A 21,785-nucleotide genomic window follows, 5' to 3' on the forward strand; every position below is an offset into this window, starting at 1 on the left:
TGCCTCTTGAATCATAAATATCATAATAAACATGGAATACACATAAAACACCTTCAATTAAGTAAATTTAATTAGGTATCTAATCTCTAAATTATCAAAAATCATTAAACACTGACTGAATAGGGCCCACTTGCACCAACCACTTAACTCAGGGTTAGTGGGCTGTCAACTGTCAAATTCCATATAAAGTGGTGGGTTAACCCTCGGGTTAACTCTCCATTTTCGTTGGTGCAAGTGGCCCTAAGGGGGTATATTCATAAACGTTCACTAAGGTTACCAAGCCGATAAAGTTCGTTTGTCCCTTTTCAACATATTGTTATGATATGAGTATTACAGAAAATATATAAATCGTAAAGGAATCTTGAAAACTTTTTATTTATAAAAAAATCTTTCAGATATACATTTTCAGTTTCAACACCCTTGCGGGTATTTATTGTACCTACCTGAAATTTTTACATACTTAATAACCATATAGAGATATAATTGTAGGTATGAGATAATAACAATGAAAGTTACCTACTTTTAAATGGAGGAAAAATGAATTTGCCGATAGATGTCGCTATACGTTGAACGCTCATTTCCTACATTGAGTTTTTTTCCTGATATAATTATGTTACCTAGAGAGGGCGCCTCAACTTGATTTTGTGTAACAACACTTGGCACGCCACAGAGTCTGAAAAATTCATAATCTTAAAAAAGATTTGTATATTATTAAGCTAGATTGAGTTGTTACTGTTAGGCCAAAAAGTGTGTCCACATGAGAGGGTAAAGTTGGGGCTGGCGTCCCTCTCGCACTTATTGCCACTGTCAAAATTATTTGAATGACGTCATCACTGTCATTCTTTGGGGATACCAGTCAATATTCAAAGTTACTACCAAATCTACTAATACCGAATTAAAAGTTTTTTTTAATTGCGCAAATCTTTGGTTTCATGGCTTAATAATAATGACTTACCAATTCGTTACAAGGTATTAATATCCTTGCCTCGATATGATACAAAAATAATTTAAGAAGTTTATAAACTTAGTTATCATACAGGTAAAAATACTATTACTATAGTAATCTCTTTAACACTGGTCACACGTGCGAGAGGGACACCAGCCCCAACTTTGACCCTCTCATGTGGACACACTTTTACTAGTCTGATAAGAACGCCTTTCTGCACCCGTGATAAAGTTCAATTTAGTGTGGCAAAAAAAGTGTGAGTTCAGTCCCTATTGAAAGTCCATGGTTTGCATACAAATATTTTTTCAGAATATGAATTTTCAGACTGTCTGTAATGTTGCCGGCCTTACGCTCCGCGCACACGGATACAACAGTTGCACGGCGACATTTTTTGTCTTTGTCGTGCGTACAAGGAGTGACGACAGAGACAACAGAGACTTGTAGGAGGTAGGGCATAGCGAATGATATTCCGCTTTGTGTGGTAGGGCACAGCACAGCGGATATCGTCTCGCTCGAATCTAGAGCAGAGCCCAACTGGGGTAGTACCTCCGCCTTACAGAAGACCGCAGCCAAATAGCACTAGACCCTACTCATAGTGTTGTGTTCCTGCCGGTGAGTAAGGCTGCCAGAGCTCAACGAGGGTGCGGTGTGCTGATGACGGGAGGACTTACGGGACTAACTTGTTCCGTCTATTGTCCTTTGAGTCGTCGGCAACCCGAACCCTCCTTGGAACATGTGGACTCCTTTTTGCTGTGTTTCAGTAATGTACTTAACGCAGCAAAAGGGAATGTACAAGTTTCTAATGGGTGGCAACGCGCATGTGACACTGTTTGAGTTGCAGGCGTCCATAGGTTACGGTGACCGCTTTCCATCAGGCGGACCGTATACTTGTTTGCCACCGACGTAGTATAAAAAAAAAAAGACAAAAGATGTCGCCGTGCAACTGTTGCATCCGTGTGCGCGGGCCCTTAGAGCCGATCGGCACAAACGCGCTTAGTCTGTGCCGAACGGCTGTGGTAGATTGACATATGGCAAAAATATTTAGTCTAAATAATGCCGTCATGTGTAGTGAGGTACTGTACAAACTGCTCAGGAAAATCTAATAAAAGCCAAGGAGTGACTTTTCACACGTAAGTTTACTGCATTTTTGTTTAAACACGCTTACTTTTTTTAAATGTATCAATATAAACAGTTATACTTCCGTGATATAAACTCATGCCGAAGCGTTATGTTGCGGCGGCCATGTTTCGTTGAAACCAAAGAGTAAAAAATGTAACAAAAGCAGACGTGACAATATCGCGGTCCTATGTTAATGAAATTATTTCAAGTTTCCTATTATACATTAAATTATATATATTTATCGACGCAAAAAAGGAGGTTATTTAAATATTATTGTCAGAATTGCACAGTTTTCCGACATGTCGGTCTATAAAAGATTCTCAATACGTGTGTCGAATTTCATGTGAGTATGTAAATGTAAGTAAAGTAAAATTCATAATCCTACGGACTAAATTGACAAATGACTGACAGGTAAAATGATACCAGGAACAGCAAAATTAAAATAGGGAAGGGTATATGTCGATAACAATATATCGACAAGTTGTAAAGTACATACAACAGACAAGTTTAAATCAAGAATAAGTATATTGGTTTCAAATAAGAGGTACACATTTTGGTTTGTTCTATGTATCTTTGAGGTAGTGGATGGATGCCACGCATTTTTACCCACTACTTTTAAAACATAAAAAGGTTTCCGAGCCTGTAGGTAAAAATAAAATACCATGTCCGACGATAATCAATTATCTGTCACGCTATGGCAAGTATGTCATAAATATCTATATAATTTTCGAATAATATTATTGCTGCTTCGAAATAAAAAAAATATCTCTAATTAGCGGTCTACAGACCTTTTGATCTGTCGAAATCACAGAAAAAGTTGGTATATTGATTAGCCGATCAAATTGCCAATTTCATTGTCCCGTCTGGGTGCACCTTAAATCCACGATGTAATCATAATTTTAATATCGATAAGAACGACACTGGCCAAACTGTGGCAACATTCGTTCACACTTACTTGTCAATTTGGTCCGTAGGTTTATGGATTTTACTTTACAGTACCTAACCTGCCTGAATGAATTTGGGTAGGTACATAATTATAGACGGTCAAGCAAATTATGAGAGTACAAAAACGCGCGAAATTCAAATTTTCTATGGGACGATAAACCCGTGCCCATACATTTTTCAAATTTGCCGCCTTTTTTTACTCTCACGATTTGCTTGATTATCTATATGTACTTTTGCAGCTGGGTGTATATTGGTCTCGCATATCTGAAACTTAGTCCGATAGCAAAAAATCTTTTTTTATTGGATTAAGGTAGGTATAATCTAATTAGAGAGAAATTCAAGTTCCATTTAAAATTATTTATTTTTGTCTGACTGCGGAAAAAAGGTTACATATATCTATTAATAACATTTATTCAAGGTTTCCTCGGCCCGACCATGAAAAAAGAGAAGCATGGATCAAATTTGTCCAGAAGAATCGGAGTGAAGAAACGTGGTTACCCTCGGCTCATACACGTATATGTTCCGTGCATTTTAAAGAAGACCATAAATATACAACAAAAACTGGACGAGTCTACCTTAAGAAATCTGCGGTACCATGTGACAATGTAAGAATTTTTATGCATTATGAATTATATAATCATGGGACAATCATTCATAAATCCACATAGTCTCGCAGTTTAAGGTGCACCGAGGCAATTTAGACTATGGGACAATTTAAACTACTCATTTTTTCCATGTTTTACAATATTTATTAGAGTACTATATATTTCCACTGAACACGCGTAACATATGTGATCAGTGGATACATACAGCGCTCAAATAAATATCGTAAAACATATAAAAAAATGAGTACTTTAAATTGCTCTATGGTCTAATTTTCCCCGGTGCACCTTACTTAATAAGGCTTGTGATGAGGGTGGGTACTATGTAGGTGGATTTTCTGTCTGGGTCAATGAGGGCAGCTACCAGATCCCGTGCTGAAAATCTCTTAGATTTGAAATAAAGAAATTAATTAATATTAGCGTTTACAGAATAAGGTTAATTTAAATGTATACTTAATTTCTTTTCAGTCAGAAGAAGTTGATGAGGTAGAAGAATCAGAACCAATGTCTAATTCTGTAAGCGATTCTGAATCGATATTTGACACTCCTAGAAAAATTCTACTGAAAAAACGATTACGCAAGGTATCAGCAGCTAAAAAAAACCTTGCTGAAAAATTTAAAAAAGTACAGAGACAAAATAAGTATCTCAAGAAAAAGTGTGATTGTTACAAGGCAATGGTGAAGAAATTAACAGATAAATTCAGCCTTGATTTAAATGCTGAGATTGACTTAATGGGTAAAGCTGAAGTCGTCGAGTTACATAAGTCTTTAATGAAACCAAAAAAGCAAAGCAAACATTATTTGTTGTAAATCGCAGACTCGACGACAACAACGTATATGGTACAACCTGCAATTATTTTTTTCAGAAAATTGCACCTTACCCATCAACGTACAAGGTGCTATCTGCTACAAAAAAAAATCGCAGATAGCACCTTGTACGTTGTTGTCGTCGCGCTGTCAGTTTTGCAACGATAATTAAGCATAGAATCGTTTTTGTTTTAATTATGTAAATTATACCAAGTTATAATCTAAATTCAGAACGTGAAAAAAGTTTAGTTTTAAATACAGATTTCAAGCTTAATTGTCGTTACAAAACTAACAGCGATTTATGTTTTTTGTTAACAACTCACGCTAATTGAGAGTCATAAATTAAAAAAATGCCCATGTAAACCCATGTCACTTCTATACTACGACTTCTAATCTATGCACTCAATGCAGGGCTCATCATCGCGACCGAAACGTTGTAAGTGCCGAGTAAAATCGTAGCGCTTGCGACGTTACGGAAGCTGGCCATTGGTTCACACCCCGCCCCCTCAGTTCAGTGTGTACTGTGTACGAAACCAAATACCGGAACCCTTGGTGGGCGATTTCGACTCGCTCTTGGCTGGTTTTTTTAGATAGTAAAACGATTTCAATATAGGAGATTGGATTATATTATGTTTAATTTAAAAGATTTTATTACTATCAAAATATATCTATAGAAAAAAATGCCGTTTTTCTGTTAACCTCAAATAGTTTCATATCTTCTGAGCCAATTCTGAGCTCCTTCGATAATTTCTTTTACATTCACACTATTGGACAAAAGCACAGGTGCGACAAAGAGAAAGCATGTCGAATGTGGTTCGAGTTAGGCCCTCTTGCGTCAAGTCAAAGTAGTCAAACGCGTCATGTCGGGCTACGTCAATTTTATTTTACGCAGAAGCAGAAGTGTTTATTGGGAAAACCAAAAAATCTTTTCCCTAAATAATACCTGTAATCAAAGTCAATAATCTAACTCAACGAGATAGTTTGTTTCTAGTCACAGTTATTGTAATCACTTATCTGCAGTTTGCGCTATAACTAGTAAATATTTCACGTTATATGTCAAGCAAGATCGATTGATTTTTATTTTATTTTGTTTTATAAAAGTGGCTTATTGATAAAATAGCTAATGAAATCACTTAATGTGTGACGTCGCTCGGTTCCTCATCGATTCGGACATGCGATAATGAGAAGTAGAATTCGCTAGATGAGTGATGGATGCTTGCGTTAAGAGCTCCCCTTGTAAGGTAAAAATCTGCCGTCTCTGCTGCCTTTCTCTTCGGCCGTACCGTAGCAGAAGCCTCTCTTTATAGATTGCCAGACTTTATAAATATCTTTGCATTATTCGCCTTATATCATAGAAAAAAAAATCAATGTTTCTAGTGCTATGGTATATGGGTTTATTTACCAATTAAATTGCCTTTATGATTTACTACTCTGTCCTGATTAGTTACTTCAAAATCTAACTTATTATTATGTTCAAGGGGACGTATGTTTTTAATTTATTAACTGATATATAAATCTTGACTAGTATGTAGCAGCTAGTTGTCCAAATTCTGTTTTAGGTATTATTTGTACTGACTAAAAGCACTGCTTTTCTTTTTAATTTGCATTTTATTATTTTAATGTTCCAAAGTTCTTGTACATGTATAGATATTAGTTTGTGTTATTTTTATTTTGATGTTACCTGCGGTCCGTAGGAGTGTGAGGATGTGGACAATGAGCAGCTCGGAGCGGAATTGGAGCACCTGCGGCAGCATCTAGCTGAGCGGGACTCTCACATAGTTGCCTTGGAGGCTGAGTTTGTCAAGACTACTAGCCGAGTTAAAGATCTTGATGAGCAATTGCATACTTGGAGAGAGAAATATGAGAGGTTAGTAAAGTAAGATTTGATGCTACTTCACATTCCATTGGAATGGAATGGAATATTTTTTAATGGTCAAATTGTGGGTGCTGATAAGACAGTGTCAGCTACAAGCTGATAATTGGCAGGAAGCTGCTCAGGATCGGGATAGGTGGCATGCTCTTGTTTTGGAGGCCAAGATTCTCTTTGGATTGCAGAGCCATATTAGTTAGTTTTAGTTTTTTTTATTTTAACATTTCTGACCACTCACTAATTACATAATATAATAATATTCAAATACAAATCAACTTAACACCTGTACGTACCACCTGAAACCTCTGCTGACAACTGGAGACAGGCTTTATCAGGTAAAATAAATAAAAGAATGTTAAAATCAGTATGTATTAATATAATATTATGTCTTTGAACTTAAGGTAGTAAAAATCCCAAGTTTTTTCATTATGGTAAGCCTGCAGATGTTAGTAGTAGGGCATTAATTATTTACCTGTTTGTTTCAGATTGAATGATTCGCACAAAAGGGTGCAGAAATTAAACCAAGTGTTAGAAGACAAGTTGCTGCAAATGGTGGACAAGATGAAGGGTGAGAAGAGCCAACTGACCAAAGACATAGCCACTCTGTCCGTGAGGCTCGCTGAGTCTAAGCACAACTTCAGCATGCTGCAGAAAGAAAATGTGAGTTGAAAGGTCTTCTATCATTTTATTTTATTTTATTTATTAAAGCTTTATTATTCTACATAAAAGATTTTCTTTTCTTTATTTGTTTTTTATAATTATTGATTTTCTTCTGTAGACCCCTTCTGGGTAAAAGCCTCCTCCAGCTGTTTCCATTTTACTTTATCTTTGGCATGTTTTGCCATTCCTTAATCCTTGCCTGCAGTAGCCACAATGTCATCCTGCCATCTGGATAGTGATTTCCTCTCTTTCTTGACTTCTATCATACCATAGATTAAATATAAGATTATATCATCCCATACATCAAAAGGCGACCTAAGTGCAAAAAGTAGATGGATCCAGGGCACCACTAAAATACCTTGTTGCCATATATTACTTGTAGATTGGCGTTAAAGTGTCACTTTCAAGCCATAAATCTATGTAGAAAGTGACACTTAATGCCACGTACAAGTATAATCGATGGCAACAAGGCATATTTTTTTACTAGTAGGTTCTTAGGTGGTCGCATTTTAATGTATGGGATGGTATAATCTTCCTATATTTAATATATGATCATACATAAGGCATATAAGTACCTACACTGATCCTATAGTGGTCAGACACTGTCCCGTTTTTGACACCGTTTGACTTGCATTGTTTATTAGGCTTGGTACAACTTGATGTCCCTTTGTGTGCCCTACCATGGATAAGATAATTTTGACAACTCAAAACAGCAACTTTAGACTATTCGATAACAAGAATCTTTAACTAAAATCTAGGTCTAAGTCTAAATAAATGAACCACTGTATTGGTTTTGTAGGAGGTAATATTATATTAAACAGTTACTACATTTATTTTAAGTAGTGTTATGCTGTTGTGTTTGCAATACCCTACTAAGGTCCATGTTACAAAAATATATCTATCTCTCTCCTTTCCGTATGCTAGTACTATCATTTGCTCTGTCTTAGGATTCAATAAAATGAATTCCTTATTTACAACATACAAAGTCAATTAAATGATAGATTCAATTTTAACGCCTGGTATTAAAGTCCCAATTGATAAAAATATTATTTTATGCAGTAAAAGATTTTTTTTTAAAGTTCTTGACAACATACCTAAAACAGTCTATATCACTTGGTTGTGTTTATTTGCTATCTTCATTTTAGCTACTCCTACAGAATGTGTCATGTCATAAGGTCATCCCAATCTGTCATTTGCGCACTTCACATAATGGACTAAAAGTGAATAACACGCTTTTTTTTATTGAACTTGTGTGTCTGTTTTAAAGAATGAATGATTTATTTACATGTGAATAGTAGTAGGTGTTAGGTACAATATTTTAAATTTGTTTCAATTGTTTCTCCAAAGTTCTACCTACTACAGGTGCACTGTATATATATTGGCTCTCTATACTCGCTACTAATAGTAATAGTTTCGCCACATTACAGAAAACATACATACAATGAGACTTGTTATAAAAAAAATCGATATAGTTTGGAATAAACCAAAAAAATTATATATTAAAATTATTGCTAACAGACAAGGGATGTTTTTTTTAAACTACGTCGGTGGCAAACAAGCGTACGGTCCGCCTGATGGAAAGCGGTCACCGTCAGTTATGGACGCCTGCAAACTTGTACATTGTACACTCCTTACATACCTTATGTCACAAATTATAGAAAAAGGAACAATCATAAAAAAATGGAAAAAATAAATAAATAATAAATAAATATTGGGGACACCTTACACAGATCAACTGAGCCCCAAACTAAGCAAAGCTTGTACTATGGGTGCTAAGCGACGATATACAATACTTAGATAAATACATACTTATATACATAGAAAACATCCGTTTCTCAGGAACAGATATCTGTGTTCATCACACAAATAAATGCCCTTACCGGGATTTGAACCCAGGACCGCGGCTTAGCAGGCAGGGTCACTACCGACTGAGCCAGACCGGTCGTCAAATGTCATACATGTAAAACTTTAAGTTAAAATAAATAATTTAAAAAGTTAATAATACACTGTTTATGTAAGGAAATCCTTTAGGTTTCTAATCAAGTTCAAATTTGAATATAATTATAAAATGGAAATCATCGCAATACAATTTTTTTTAATTCCAGGAAAGATACAAAAACGATATGAACCTAGCAATCCAACTGCTACAGTGCAAGCCTGATAACTTTGTATCCCAAAAACTGGATAATGTAAGTAAAACAGTGTTGACTCATCATGCATTGTTGAAAACATTGTTTTTATTCATAATTTTAGAACAAAACGGGACTTAATCGCGTAAACTTACATTTATATTTGGCCCGACGTTTCGAACATCACATTATGTTCGTGGTCACGGGTAGACTGGCGAGGAATTGCATCAACATCTTCTAGCCGCGCGAGTTTCTCGAACTACCCGCACTTGTTCTTGATTATTCACTTTTGCGCTAGGGTTGTCACTTTGCCTACACACAACACTCACGACATCAGCCGGTGTGTCCCTAGGTGTTTTTTCACGCTTACATTTGCTAATCACTGGATTCCACGAAGAAGAAATTCCCTGCCCCTCATTTTGGTTGAAATTTCGATGCTTCCTAATTTCAATCGCTTCACGTACTTTTCTGCTGTAGAACAGACGTTCCGTTGATAGAATTTTGGGATTATGGAGCTCGGTCCAGTGGTTTGGTCCCGACTGTAGCAGATGTTCAGCTACCGCAGACTTATTAAGCGATTAAGTCCCGTTTTGTTCTAAAATTATGAGTGCAAATCGTGTTAATCTTAATCAATATATTGTTTTTATTGCTACCTAAATCTCTTCATCAATTTGTTTTGTTTACAGCTTCCTGTCGATACACAAACACGGGTGTCGCAATATGTCATGTCAAAAACATCTAAACCATCTAGCTCGACTCAGTCAAGAAATGGTAATGAATTAGATACTTTTGACGCAAGTGAGTACGAATTTAATATTTCCGCATCACTGATGTCTAAAATACTAGAAGATAGTATTCAGGACACGGTAACGAAACACTGTGATACTTGTATATGCATGAAATCACAGAGTAAACCCTTCTGCTATAATGAGAGCTACTATTCTGTGGCAACACAAACATTTTTGAGTGGAGATATGAAGAATTCCCTCTGCTTGAATTGCAATTCAGAAATTAAATCAGTCCATTCCAATATAAGCTTGAGAAGTGCTTCACCACATGCTATTAAATTAGTAAATGAAAGATTAGTTAACCAAGGTCCGTCAACACCTTATATCGTACCTCAACCTGTAGATCAGTTGAAAGTCGTCTCTATTAACAATGAAGCATCTAATACTAGTTTTACTCATAACGAAACATCTAAAACAGATGAAAAAATACAACTCTTGCCAAATGATGAGAAAAATATTCCACCTATAGATGTAAATGATATAAAGCAAATGAGAAAGAATACTGTGAACATGGAACCGTCAGTTCATCATAAGCTCTGTGATCGCACGAGGACTTCCATTTCTAGCAAGAAAAGTAGTATACATAGTGTCGGCAATGACGAACTTATGAAGGAACTATCAAATCCTAAAGACGTCACTAAAGATATTAAACCAATTAATGAAAATCATTCGCTCGACAATTATAATGTAAGGAAAAACTCCTTGGGTTCAATGGGGGCTGTCAGTAGAACTTCTTCGGTAGCCAAATCTACAGTCAGTACTCATAAATCGAACAATCAAGTGGGTCCTGGCCCTCGGTTTTGCCATTTACGAATGCAAGCCGGCTCTAAGAATATTCTCTTAGATAATGCTCAGCCTGACGTGCCGCCCGTCTTATACCGAAGGCAAAGTAAATGCAATGAAAACTCTATCTTTAAAGATCTGAATGATGGTATGGAGAATTTTATGGATATAGATAGGACCCAAGATGAAAAAGAGGATGCTAAAAATGATAATGTAGTTGTAGAAAGCACACTCATAGACGTTCATGTCGATAACCATACCAAAGAATGCAACACGAGCGTGAAAAGTCCTTCTATCAATCCTGTGCTATTGAATGTTTCTTCATCGCCGTTACAACCATTGAAGACGCATACGTTCTCCAACAGTTCCGAGAACAATAACAATAAATCTCAAAGTGTTGACAGTCAACAAAATGTTTCGGAAACTGATAATATCCTAAATGAGTTTAATGCAGATATGAAAAATATGCAAAACAATAACATTGATGATATAAAAACAATTGATAATGGTAATAAACTAGACGTTCAATCACCAACAGAAAGCCAGGGCGTTAAAATATTTAACTTCGATCGTTACGAGCAGAATAAACTCTCTAATTTACATACCAGGCCTATAAGAAAGATCGATTTGTCGCAACTTCATTCTATTGAAAGCACAAGAATATCTAAAGATTTTCGGCCGCTGGATAATCATCAACATCAAGTTCCAAAACACGAGAAGAAAGCAGATCACATTCCACCGAAATCAGTTCTCCCAGCAGTAGTTAACGTCTATCCAAACTTAACACAGACTCATCTGAAGGTGAATGAAACTACGAAAGTGTTTACGAACGAACAAAGCACAAGCTCGCTTTCTAGCGACGATAGTGCCGCTTTACTGCAAAAACAGCAGTTGCTTAGAGTAGCAGAGTGGGTTGAAAAGAACTTAGAGCAGCAAAATAATCTAAACGATCCTTTGGAAGACGATGTGACCTACAGTAATAGCGTAATGAGAAGAGAAAGCAAGCTAAACCGACTATCAGAAACATTAAATGAATTGGCACTTAATATGCCACACCCGGTAAGCAAATATTCCAAGTCATTCACTAGAGATGGACTCAACAACTGGGTTCGCAACTCTGCAGCTCACAATGACAATGATGAAAAACAAAAGCATGCTAATCCAAAGACAAATATCGGCAAAGAAACAAGTTTTCCGGTCGAGAGCAGTGATGCTACAGTTACAGAAATGAATGATAATTCTAAGTCGAGACGTAACGCTAATAGCGATTTCGATGTTGGTAAAGAATTGCGAAATGCTTTAAAGTCTAATGACAGAGAGATAACGGCTGAAGAATTGGCGCGAATGGAATATAATGTGAAGAAGTTTTTACTGAGCGGACCGCACTGGACCAATGAGACAACAGGTCGTAGCCGCCGTACCAGTAGCAAAACCGAGACTGATGTATAATTCCGATGTAGATAGTTTGATACATTCCATGTTCAACTTTCTTGTGTGCTGGATGGACTTTCCAAATTTTGTCATACCATCCGGGAATCTGTTATGTATAGGTATGTTTGTGAAGGGAAACTCTTAAGTCTATTTAATTTTAGAGACTGGAAGTGGATAAGGTGGCCACCGCCAAAAAATCGACTATCACATTTTAAAATGTCATGTAATTTGATATTGAAGTATCCGACCAACTTTTACATGCTCTATTTTATTTGTATCTAAAATTGTTTTAGCAATGAGAAATACTAGATATTTAGTATATGAATATGACACGCGTACGTTCGTGCCAAGTTTCAAGGCATGCCATTTTAAAATGTGTATCTGCGATTGCCGGCTGATCTCGGTGTGTCTCTTAAAATAAAAAGGTTTATAGTTTTTTCTCTCTGTGGCGTTAGGCCCGCTATCGACGCATAGATTTGAGGATCACTGCACTGCACAGAGTAGTAATATGACGTAGTTCGTTTTAGTAGCTCAGTCTTTGTCACGCTTGTTAATTATTTGCCTGTTCTAATAGGGATTATTACGCACAACTTTGCGCACAAAGTTCGATATGTTGCCTATTTGTCGCACTTATATAACCGCACGTATGTGTGACGGAGAAACAACACATCGAACGTATATCCATGTACAAACCGCCGTGATGCATTTATGGCACAATGAAAACTGTTTAAGGCATAGTATGTATTGGTTAATATGGTTTAGTATGTGCGATAACATTGCTGTAATATTCCCTATTAAATACATTCGTTACGATACTTACCTATTTGTGCAAATATGACGAATTGAAAATGCACCGTTAGATTACAGAATTGTAAAACTAAGTAGCAACATTTCTCTATTCTAAATTTTTTGTTTTTTATTTTCATTCGAAAAGTCGATAATATTTTCGTAATAAACTATTTTATAGTGTGGATAGAGAAATGGTTGTGAATCAGATCAGAATGATATCAAGTGGCAGTTTTTCGACTATAGGTTGTACTTTTGGGTACTTTTAAACGATTTAATATGAGGTAGAAGCAAAGATATGTTAAATTCTCAAAACCTAGTAGTAGTGTATACTGAACATTCGTTTTTCAAGCCTAAGGACTGTATCGTTAATTATAGGGACAACACAAACCTCGTCTAAATGTTGACATGTGCATAATTTTGTATTATTATGTTCCAAGAGTATGATCGGAAGGTATTGGTAAGTACTATTTGATATAAGGTCTGATATTTTTTTTATTTTAGGGACTTTATGGTACTTTCATTAAGGTCTAGCAAATACATTTCGGACAACCCCTAATCTGGCTTAATTTGAAAATATCTCAAAGACTCTTTGTACGATTTCGACAAACAAAGGTTAATATGCTGCCAAAATATATTTTTTAAGAGTCCTCTTCATGGTTGTTTAATTGGGTACTTGCAGAATAAATACGGTGAATTTATATAATTAAAAAAAAACGCATTTTTGAGCAACGTTCCGGATTGCCGTAAATTTTTGATACAAGCCGGATGAGAGAAATAGATAAAAAAATTAGGCATAGGCCAATGTCTAATAGACATTCATGGTGTTTGAACAGTGCCTAAACCAGATAGATATAAACAGTGTATGATAGTTAAATTCGACATCAAAGTCGGAGTTAGCGTAAGCGCCATGCCACATTCTCTAAATGGCCGCCATACACAGATCATGAACTTTATTTTTTAAAAATAACAGTGGCTAGACTATGTCTAGATATTCTGCTTTGTGGATCACGTGTCGTTGAGGTTCGCATTGTACAATTTTTTTTCGCAATTGTGTCGTCTTGTACGCACTTTGTGAATTTTCTAGTAGCATTTGTCCGAAATCATAATTGGTACTCGGGAGGATTAAGTCAATGCTGTCTAAACCACATGCTTAGGGTTTGAGATCCGGATATCCGAATTATCCGGATATCCGTTGAATTTGAGATCCGGATCCGAGGTCTCATAGGATCCGGATAAAACGGATAATACGGATCCGTTAAATATGGCTATCTATCCACGCCAGAAAGAATTGTCGAATGAAATTTATGAATTATTTCGTGTATTTTGTCGCCTAAAATGTTTATGTGAATAACATACACAATATTTATTTAATTCGAATACTCCAGAATATCAAGCTAGGTTAGGTTTGGTACATTACGCCATACGATGAATCCATAAAACGATATGTTAACAAACTAAATAAAATGAACAGAAAACCATTGTCTTGTACTTGTCTTATGTACAATAAAGTGTTTACATACATACGTAAATACCATTGTTTTTAAAACTGCTTTCTTTTCTAACTGGATGCATCCCACACCCACAGGAATAACGATAAATTATTTATTTTCTATAAAGCAGATATGATTGCCATGGTTGTTTTTAAGCTTAATGATGAATTAGAGATCATGGAAGTAAAGTAATTAATATAATTATATACGTAATTATTTTATAAGCTGAATCCAGATCCAATTTTTTGTATTTAATAAGATAGGAGGCATACTAGCAGACAGGTCGCCTGATAGTAAGCGATCACTCCCGCCTATGGACACCCAAAACACCAGAAGGATTGGAGGTGCGCTGCCAGCCTTAGAGCTTCACTGAAACTGAAACTTTTGCACATAAGTTCAGAAAAACAATTGAAAATGGTACATGATAACTAAATATGTGTAACATATTTTACACGTCTAATACGTGTAACGCAATAAAATTATATTATTTTATCTTTTTTCCTACATCTGCAATTTCGCATGGATGTATTTATTGGCTGTGGTTATGGATAGACGCCCCAGTGAAACGGAGGCATGAGTGAACAACACTAAATTACCCTGCATTAGCTTATGTATGTTAAACAAAAATATTAGCCTACTGTTTAATGTTATATGCTGTACTGTAGGTACAATGGGAGTGACATTAATTGTGTCGCTTAAATTCAAACTCGGGTAAATCCATTCTGCTTTTTTTGTATAATCATCCTTAAAACCGAATCGATTTACGCGAGTTTGAAGTCAAACGACACAATTGTATGTTAAAAGTTCATCTAAAAAGTTAATGAAGCAATAATAGACTATATTTATGTCGTTTTGCGAATTTAAATTATTTTATTTCGGTAACAGCAGCTTTGATTTGACGAAACCCCTATAAAAAGTGACCTTTTCAACACGGATCCGTTTTATCCGAAATATCCGGATATCCGGATCCGGCAAATCTTAAGATCCGAAATATCCGGATCCGAAAAATCGGCGGATCTTGCAAACCCTACACATGCTTTACGTCTAGTTTCTAGGACAAAATACGTACTTTATTATGTGCCTTATTAAGCCCATGTCTTGTTATAAGAAAAAAATATGATAGCAAATAAATACGGCTACTCAAAGTTGTCTCCATATTTAACGATACAGTCTTTAAATCCGCCATTGAAAAAAACGGAATTGGTTTAATACTCTATTCTCTTTGATATATCGAATGGCGTGGCGTCATCTGAACGGGAACTATCTTGATGTTTCCGAAGCACGCACATTTTATTTTGTACTTTTAAACAGGTACCTTTAAGTACAGACTATAGTTATATTAGTGTTGCTGCCGACTATCGTAAACTAGGATAATTGGGTGTTATGTCATGCAATATCGATACTTTATAAAAAATCAAGGCTGCCGTTGAATAAATTTATTTTAGGATAGAATCACAAAGTCAGATTTATATTATTGCGCTTGAATTATGTGATATATAGGTATGCTTCTAAATTTTGACGTAAAACTCATATGGCGTACAAATGTAGACTCAAAATTATCTATAATCGTGTATTTGTTTCATGGCGGAGACGAGTAAATAAATGTAGACTGTCAAAGTTGCGTACCACATAAATCTTTATTGTGTAAGATGCTACATGCTAGATGCTAGATGCATTAACTCTAGACCACAATGCTATATAGACTACTTGACACTATGATAGAGTTATAAAAACAGTATTGCATTTTATTCTTTGAAACTTCCTAGTGACTCCATCTACAACAGATATGAGTTGGTACACGATTATGTATGCACTTTGGTTATTTTTTTGTTTACTTGTCTCAGCTTTAACAATAAAGCAATAAACAATTTTCGATTATTGGAACAAATATCAAATTAACCATCTTAGTTGCTGTAGGCGTACACTTTATGCACATTTATTAATATTAGTAATATAGGGCACTGCATTATTTCTTCCAAAGAGACTGTAGTTTGTGAACGTCGTATAGAGTTCCTAGTGTTAACTCGATATTTGTTCTAAATTTAGTCTTTCAGGGATATCTTTATCTATAGTCCAAACCAATGCCGTCGATCGATAATAAAAAAAGTATATATAAAATGTATCTCTCCACTTAAACAGTGTATCATGCCTCTGCCTACTCATGTACAAGTATTGTAATGAAATTGTATTGTTATAAATATAAAATGGGGTATCGTTTGTGCATATTTTCCTAATTGTATTATTGGAAATATATTTTTGAAAACTTAGTTACGGCTGTATAATGTAGCTAGAATATGATGAATTATCAGTAGAAGCAAATCGCCAACTGTGTGTCGTCTTATAAAATATTGAGCACAACTTAGGGTCCTTTCATATTATATGAGGCAGGAAAGTAATAATCACTGTCAATCTGCATACTCCATAGGCATTGTAGTGGCTAAATTTCCACATAGGTATACTACATTGTATAGTAGATTGACAAAAGCTTATATTAACTCTAGTGGAAATAAATATAGGTACTAAATATCTGAACTGGTTAAGACGCAGTAGCGCCATCTATAACTATGGATACAGATACATACTATGGAGATTGACAGTCATTATTTTACGTGTCTCTGATACTAGGTAAAATGCCAATCTAACGCCGTGGCTTGCGTGGGCGACGGTCGCGCGACGGCGATGCGACGCATACGAAATCAAACCCTATCGATATGGTAGTATGAGACGCGACGGCGACGGTCGCGCGACCGTCGCCCACGCAAGACACGGCGTATGTGTTTAGAGTGTTTAGACATTTATTTCGTACAATGCCATTCCCAAAGCATTTGTAATATACTTTTATGTTAGTTAGTTTAGTTTGCTACAGGGATCCAGAAGAATGCCCAGGTTCAGACTTGATCTCTACATAATTTTTTTCGAAGTTTGGACCTTTAGAACTTTTTTTTTTATTACTATTGATTGAAATGTTTCGTCACACTTGCTTATAAAGGATGGTATTTCAAGCAGGTTTGGCGGGAGTTGTAGGAATCAATCTACGATACCCACGGGAAGAAAGAGGGTGGTGAAATTCTTAACCAGTTAGAGTTACCACATGGGAATTATGGGACGTACCTTACATAGGTGTAGGTATTAACCCAACCATTACAAAATTAACTTGTATCGTGACGCCAATTCGCGTGTTCGGCAATGAATGGTTTAATTATATGTATATCCGTCTTCCGGTTGTTACATAAAATTATCATGTCTGATCCTGGACGATTCTGGCTCTACGTTTTGCGTTTAGTTATTACATTGAGTGACTTGTAAATTTATTTTATTGTAAGGTACGGCGGGGAAAATCTCGCCGGGGGGGCAATTATTAAATAGATTGTCCACCGATTATATATATGGTATGTTCAATGGATACATGTAGAACTCAACTTCATAGTGTAATGGAAAAAATGGATTACTTACAATTGCCCCCCAGTCGAGATTTGCCCCGCTGTACCTTATATTTTTGACTACGTATTTGTGTAAATATTCATTTGGTCTCATTTTGAAAATTAATATGTTTATATTTGTTGTTTTTGTTCAGTTTGTTATGAATACATGTTATTAGTTTATTTCTTACATCGGAATTTTATTGGATTTGGATATAGAAGTTTTTTTTTAATTGAGTCAACATTTTATAAACTACGAGTACAAGGAATCCAAGCAATATTTGATGAACTTTGTGTCTTATTTACAGTATAATATTAATTAGATTACGGGGTCTTAAATATCAAAGAGATTTTGGATTATAATTATGTCTCTTCCCCTTTTTAAAACAGCTTTTTTCCCGCACTAGTGCGCAAAGAGGTTCATTTGTTGTCGGATCGAAACTTGAGAGGGCCATCTGTGCTGAAAAACGTCGTACGATACACGTGCGAAAAGGAAATCCGTAACTCGTGTCGATTTAAAACACTCCCTTCTGTCGTGTTTTAATTAATCGCCACTCGTTTCCAGCTTCCGCTTTTCCGCACTTGTATCGTAATGTATTATTTTATATATAGGTACCTATTGATTGTTATTATTATTAAACTGTATTCTCACCGTTCACCACACCAACTGGTAAAGGCTTCTGATTCTTCGAAAACAGATAACATGCATTGCATTTTGTCTACAAGAGTGCAAGGTCATTTCATACAAATTTTAACGATGTCTCAAGCTGGCTGGTAGAATTCACCTATAAATGGTGATTTTGAATCATAAATTGAATTATATTGATGGATTTGATTTAATTTGATATTTTACTGTTAGTATTGTGTGCGTGTTGGTCTGGTGAACAATTTTGTGTTTCACTCTGTGGAAAAGTTTGCTTAACCTTCATGCCTTGTGAAACCCTCGTAACGCTCAAGATACCACTTTTTGAACCACTCTTTATGCTCGTGGTTCAATACTGGGATCTTTCGCTGGCTGGGGTATCAATATTAGCATGTGTCCAGAAAATAAAATGTCTCTTTGTTACTTGATAAGGCCCCTCCAAGTATTTGCGAAAAGCCAAAGCTCGTCTAGGCAATAGCTTGTGCAGCGTAAAATTGTACCTAATATAATAAGTATGTGTGTTTATTTATTAATACAATTACAAAAAAAACATTTGTATTATTTATACCTTGGTTAATTTAACACACGGTACTGAAATTGTAATACCTACAAAGAAATAAGCTAGTAGAAGTTTTATATTAACGTCTACTACCTACTCGCTATATTTTCTATGTAAAAACATAGTAGGTAGGTATAATAATTTATAGCACTTTAATTTTCCGTGATCTAAATACTCTTTTGAAAGTTTTTTTAATTTACCTATTCGAAGAAACTAGCAGTTAAAAATTCACGTGTTTGATGTTATTGTTTTTTTTGTCACAAAGGGCCTAAAATTTAGGGATGTTGCAAACCCAACCACGCGTGTAACTGCTTATCTAAGAAGCGCATCACTTTATCTACCCATTTTCATAAATATACCGGACGGAATCGTAATGGTTTCGTTTAACTGTAGGTCTCTAAAGAGATCCCTTGAGCATGTTCGTCAACTTTGCCGTGATGCCGATATTATCCTGCTACAAGAGACCTGGCTCCTGGCACACGATCTAAGCCTTGTACACAACATCGACGACAATTTCACCGGCTTCGCTACAACCTCCGTGGACACGTCGGCGGGGGTGCTGCACGGACGGCCGTACGGTGGCCTGGCTATTCTGTGGCGAACATCAGCTTTCTCCAATGTAACGAAAATAGATTGCGAAAACGATAGGATATTGGGAATTAAAATTGCTTACAGTGGTACATGTTTTAGCATTTTTAATGTATACATGCCGTGCGACTGTGCCGATAACTTGATGGATTTCACGAGCTGCTTGGCCAATGTGAGTGCAGCTATCGAGGAGAGTGATGTTGCGGCTGCTTATATCATAGGCGATTTTAACGCACATCCTAGTGCTGCGTTTGGGCGGGAGTTGGATGACTTTTGTTCCGAGCAGGAATGGGAATGTGCAGATATAAGTATCCTAGGTATAAACTCCGATACCTATACCTATCTAAGCGAAGCGAATGGCTCTCGTCGGTGGTTGGACCACTGCGTTACTACTAAAGCGGCATGGAAAACGATTCACTCGATCTGGGTCGAAAACGATGTTTCATGGTCAGACCATTTTCCACTGTTCATTCGTTTAAATTTAAAGGTCATATGTAACACTACCGCGGCCAGACAAAACGCAAATGGTCTTAAACATGTACTATGGGGTCAAAGGGACATTGAACAAATAAATAAATACGGCGAATATTGTTATGAACATTTAAAACGTATAAACTTTTGTAACAATGAACAGGTTTTAGATAGTAAAATTAAGATATCGAAATTATATAACGAAATTGTTGATATTATGCAGAAGGCTGCTGCAGTGAGTTGCCGTTTGAGCGCAGGTGCACGGAAAAAGGGTCGACAGGTCGCCGGCTGGAACTACCATGTCAGGCAAAGTCATCTTATCGCTAGAATGCATTTTAAGCACTGGCTGGATTGCGGAAAGCCGCGTTCGGGAGATGTTTACACTAGTATGGTAGAAAGTCGGAAAAATTTCAAATATAAATTAAAATGGTGTCAGGACAATGAAGAATCGATTAAAATGAATATTTTAGCTTTAAATAGAAAATGCAAAAATTTTTCAGCATTTTGGAAAAATACTAAAGCGTTGGAATACAAATCGAAGTTACCTTTAAGTGTTAATAATACAAATGATCCTAAAGAAATAGCTAACCAATTTGCGCTCCATTTTAAAGTAGACCCGCCAGCTGACGTCGACAGTGCGCCCGCTTCCCCTAGCCCTGTCCTGGAGACAGCCCCCACTCCAGCTGAAATGAGGCAGTTTACACCTGAAGACATAGCGAAAGTGGTGAAGAGTATGAAGAGAGGAAAATCTCCGGGACACGACGGGTTGAGCGTGGAGCACTTACTTTACGCCAGCGATGAGATGCCGAGAGTTCTGTCTGTCTTCTTTAATCTGTGTATCCAGTTCAGTTACCTGCCTGAAGCATTAATGAGAACAATAGTTGTACCTATAGCTAAAAATAAGACAGGCGATCTGTCTGACCTAAGAAACTATAGGCCGATATCCTTGGGCACAATAACTGGTAAAGTGTTTGAAAGATTGTTGCAGCCCGAATTGACGAAAAATATAAAGTTGAATGACGCGCAGTTTGGTTTTCGTGCCGGCCTGTCGACCGAGTCGCGATACTTAGTCTCAAAACAGTAGTAAACTATTATATCAGTAGACATACATCTGTGTATGCATGTTTTCTTGATTTAAGCCGCGCCTTTGATTTAGTAAATTATGACATACTGTGGACTAAACTCTTAGGGTCAAACGTACCAGTAGACACGGTCAACATCCTTAAGTATTGGTACGAAAACCAAACAAATAATGTAAAATGGGGCGACACCCTCTCTAACGATTACAGGCTAGAGTGTGGAGTGCGTCAAGGGGGCATAACCTCTCCGGACCTGTTTTGCCTTTATGTCAATGGCCTGATTGAGGAGCTGAGGGGTGCCAGGACGGGTTGCCATGTTGCTAATGTGTGCGTTAACAACCTGAGCTATGCGGACGACATGGTGCTCCTCAGCCCCTCAAGTCAGGGCATTCAAAAACTGATATCGATTTGCGAATCTTTTTCAAAACAGCATTACCTGAAATATAATATTTTAAAAACCGAAATGCTCGTTTTCAGATATGGTAAGGGTCCGGAGATGGTTCCGCCAGTTTATTTGAATGGTTCGCCTATTCGGGTTGTAGCATCTTTTAAGTACTTAGGTCACTATCTAACGGAGAGCCGTCGCGACGACATGGACATGGAGCGGGAGAGGCGAGCCCTCGCGGTCCGATGTAACATGCTGGCGCGAAGGTTCTCCAAGTGTACC

General features: G+C 36.6%; 2 protein-coding genes and 1 long non-coding RNA gene across 4 annotated transcripts in view; all 3 read left to right on the forward strand.

The window, feature by feature from the left end:
* Nucleotides 1–2,019: 2,019 nt before the first annotated feature.
* LOC125235650 lies at nt 2,020–4,473 on the forward strand. The gene is made up of 3 exons (XR_007178107.1): nt 2,020–2,076; nt 3,429–3,615; nt 4,081–4,473. It is a non-coding gene; the product is annotated as an uncharacterized LOC125235650 (long non-coding RNA).
* An 814-nt stretch (nt 4,474–5,287) lies between these two features.
* On the forward strand, nt 5,288–13,223 carry LOC125235172 (protein PFC0760c). Of its 2 annotated transcripts, none has more exons than XM_048141627.1 (5): nt 5,288–5,660; nt 6,114–6,286; nt 6,775–6,949; nt 9,055–9,138; nt 9,765–13,223. In XM_048141627.1, exons 1-5 carry the CDS (start codon nt 5,628–5,630, stop codon nt 12,096–12,098), a joined length of 2,799 nt encoding a protein of 932 aa, XP_047997584.1. In that variant the 5' UTR covers nt 5,288–5,627; the 3' UTR covers nt 12,099–13,223. The 2 variants fall into 2 exon arrangements, with proteins under 2 accessions (XP_047997584.1, XP_047997585.1); XM_048141628.1 differs by having other exon boundaries at nt 5,288–5,454.
* The window catches only part of LOC125235173, a 36,484-nt gene continuing 24,492 nt past the window's right edge, over nt 9,794–21,785 (forward strand). Inside the window, exon 1 of the mRNA XM_048141630.1 lies at nt 9,794–9,876. The gene's annotated coding sequence lies outside the window, so the exon portion shown is untranslated. The remainder of the gene's footprint in view (nt 9,877–21,785) is intronic.

The sequence above is a fragment of the Leguminivora glycinivorella genome, chromosome 17, assembly GCF_023078275.1.
Source record: "Leguminivora glycinivorella isolate SPB_JAAS2020 chromosome 17, LegGlyc_1.1, whole genome shotgun sequence".
Taxonomy (NCBI): Eukaryota; Metazoa; Arthropoda; class Insecta; order Lepidoptera; family Tortricidae; genus Leguminivora; species Leguminivora glycinivorella.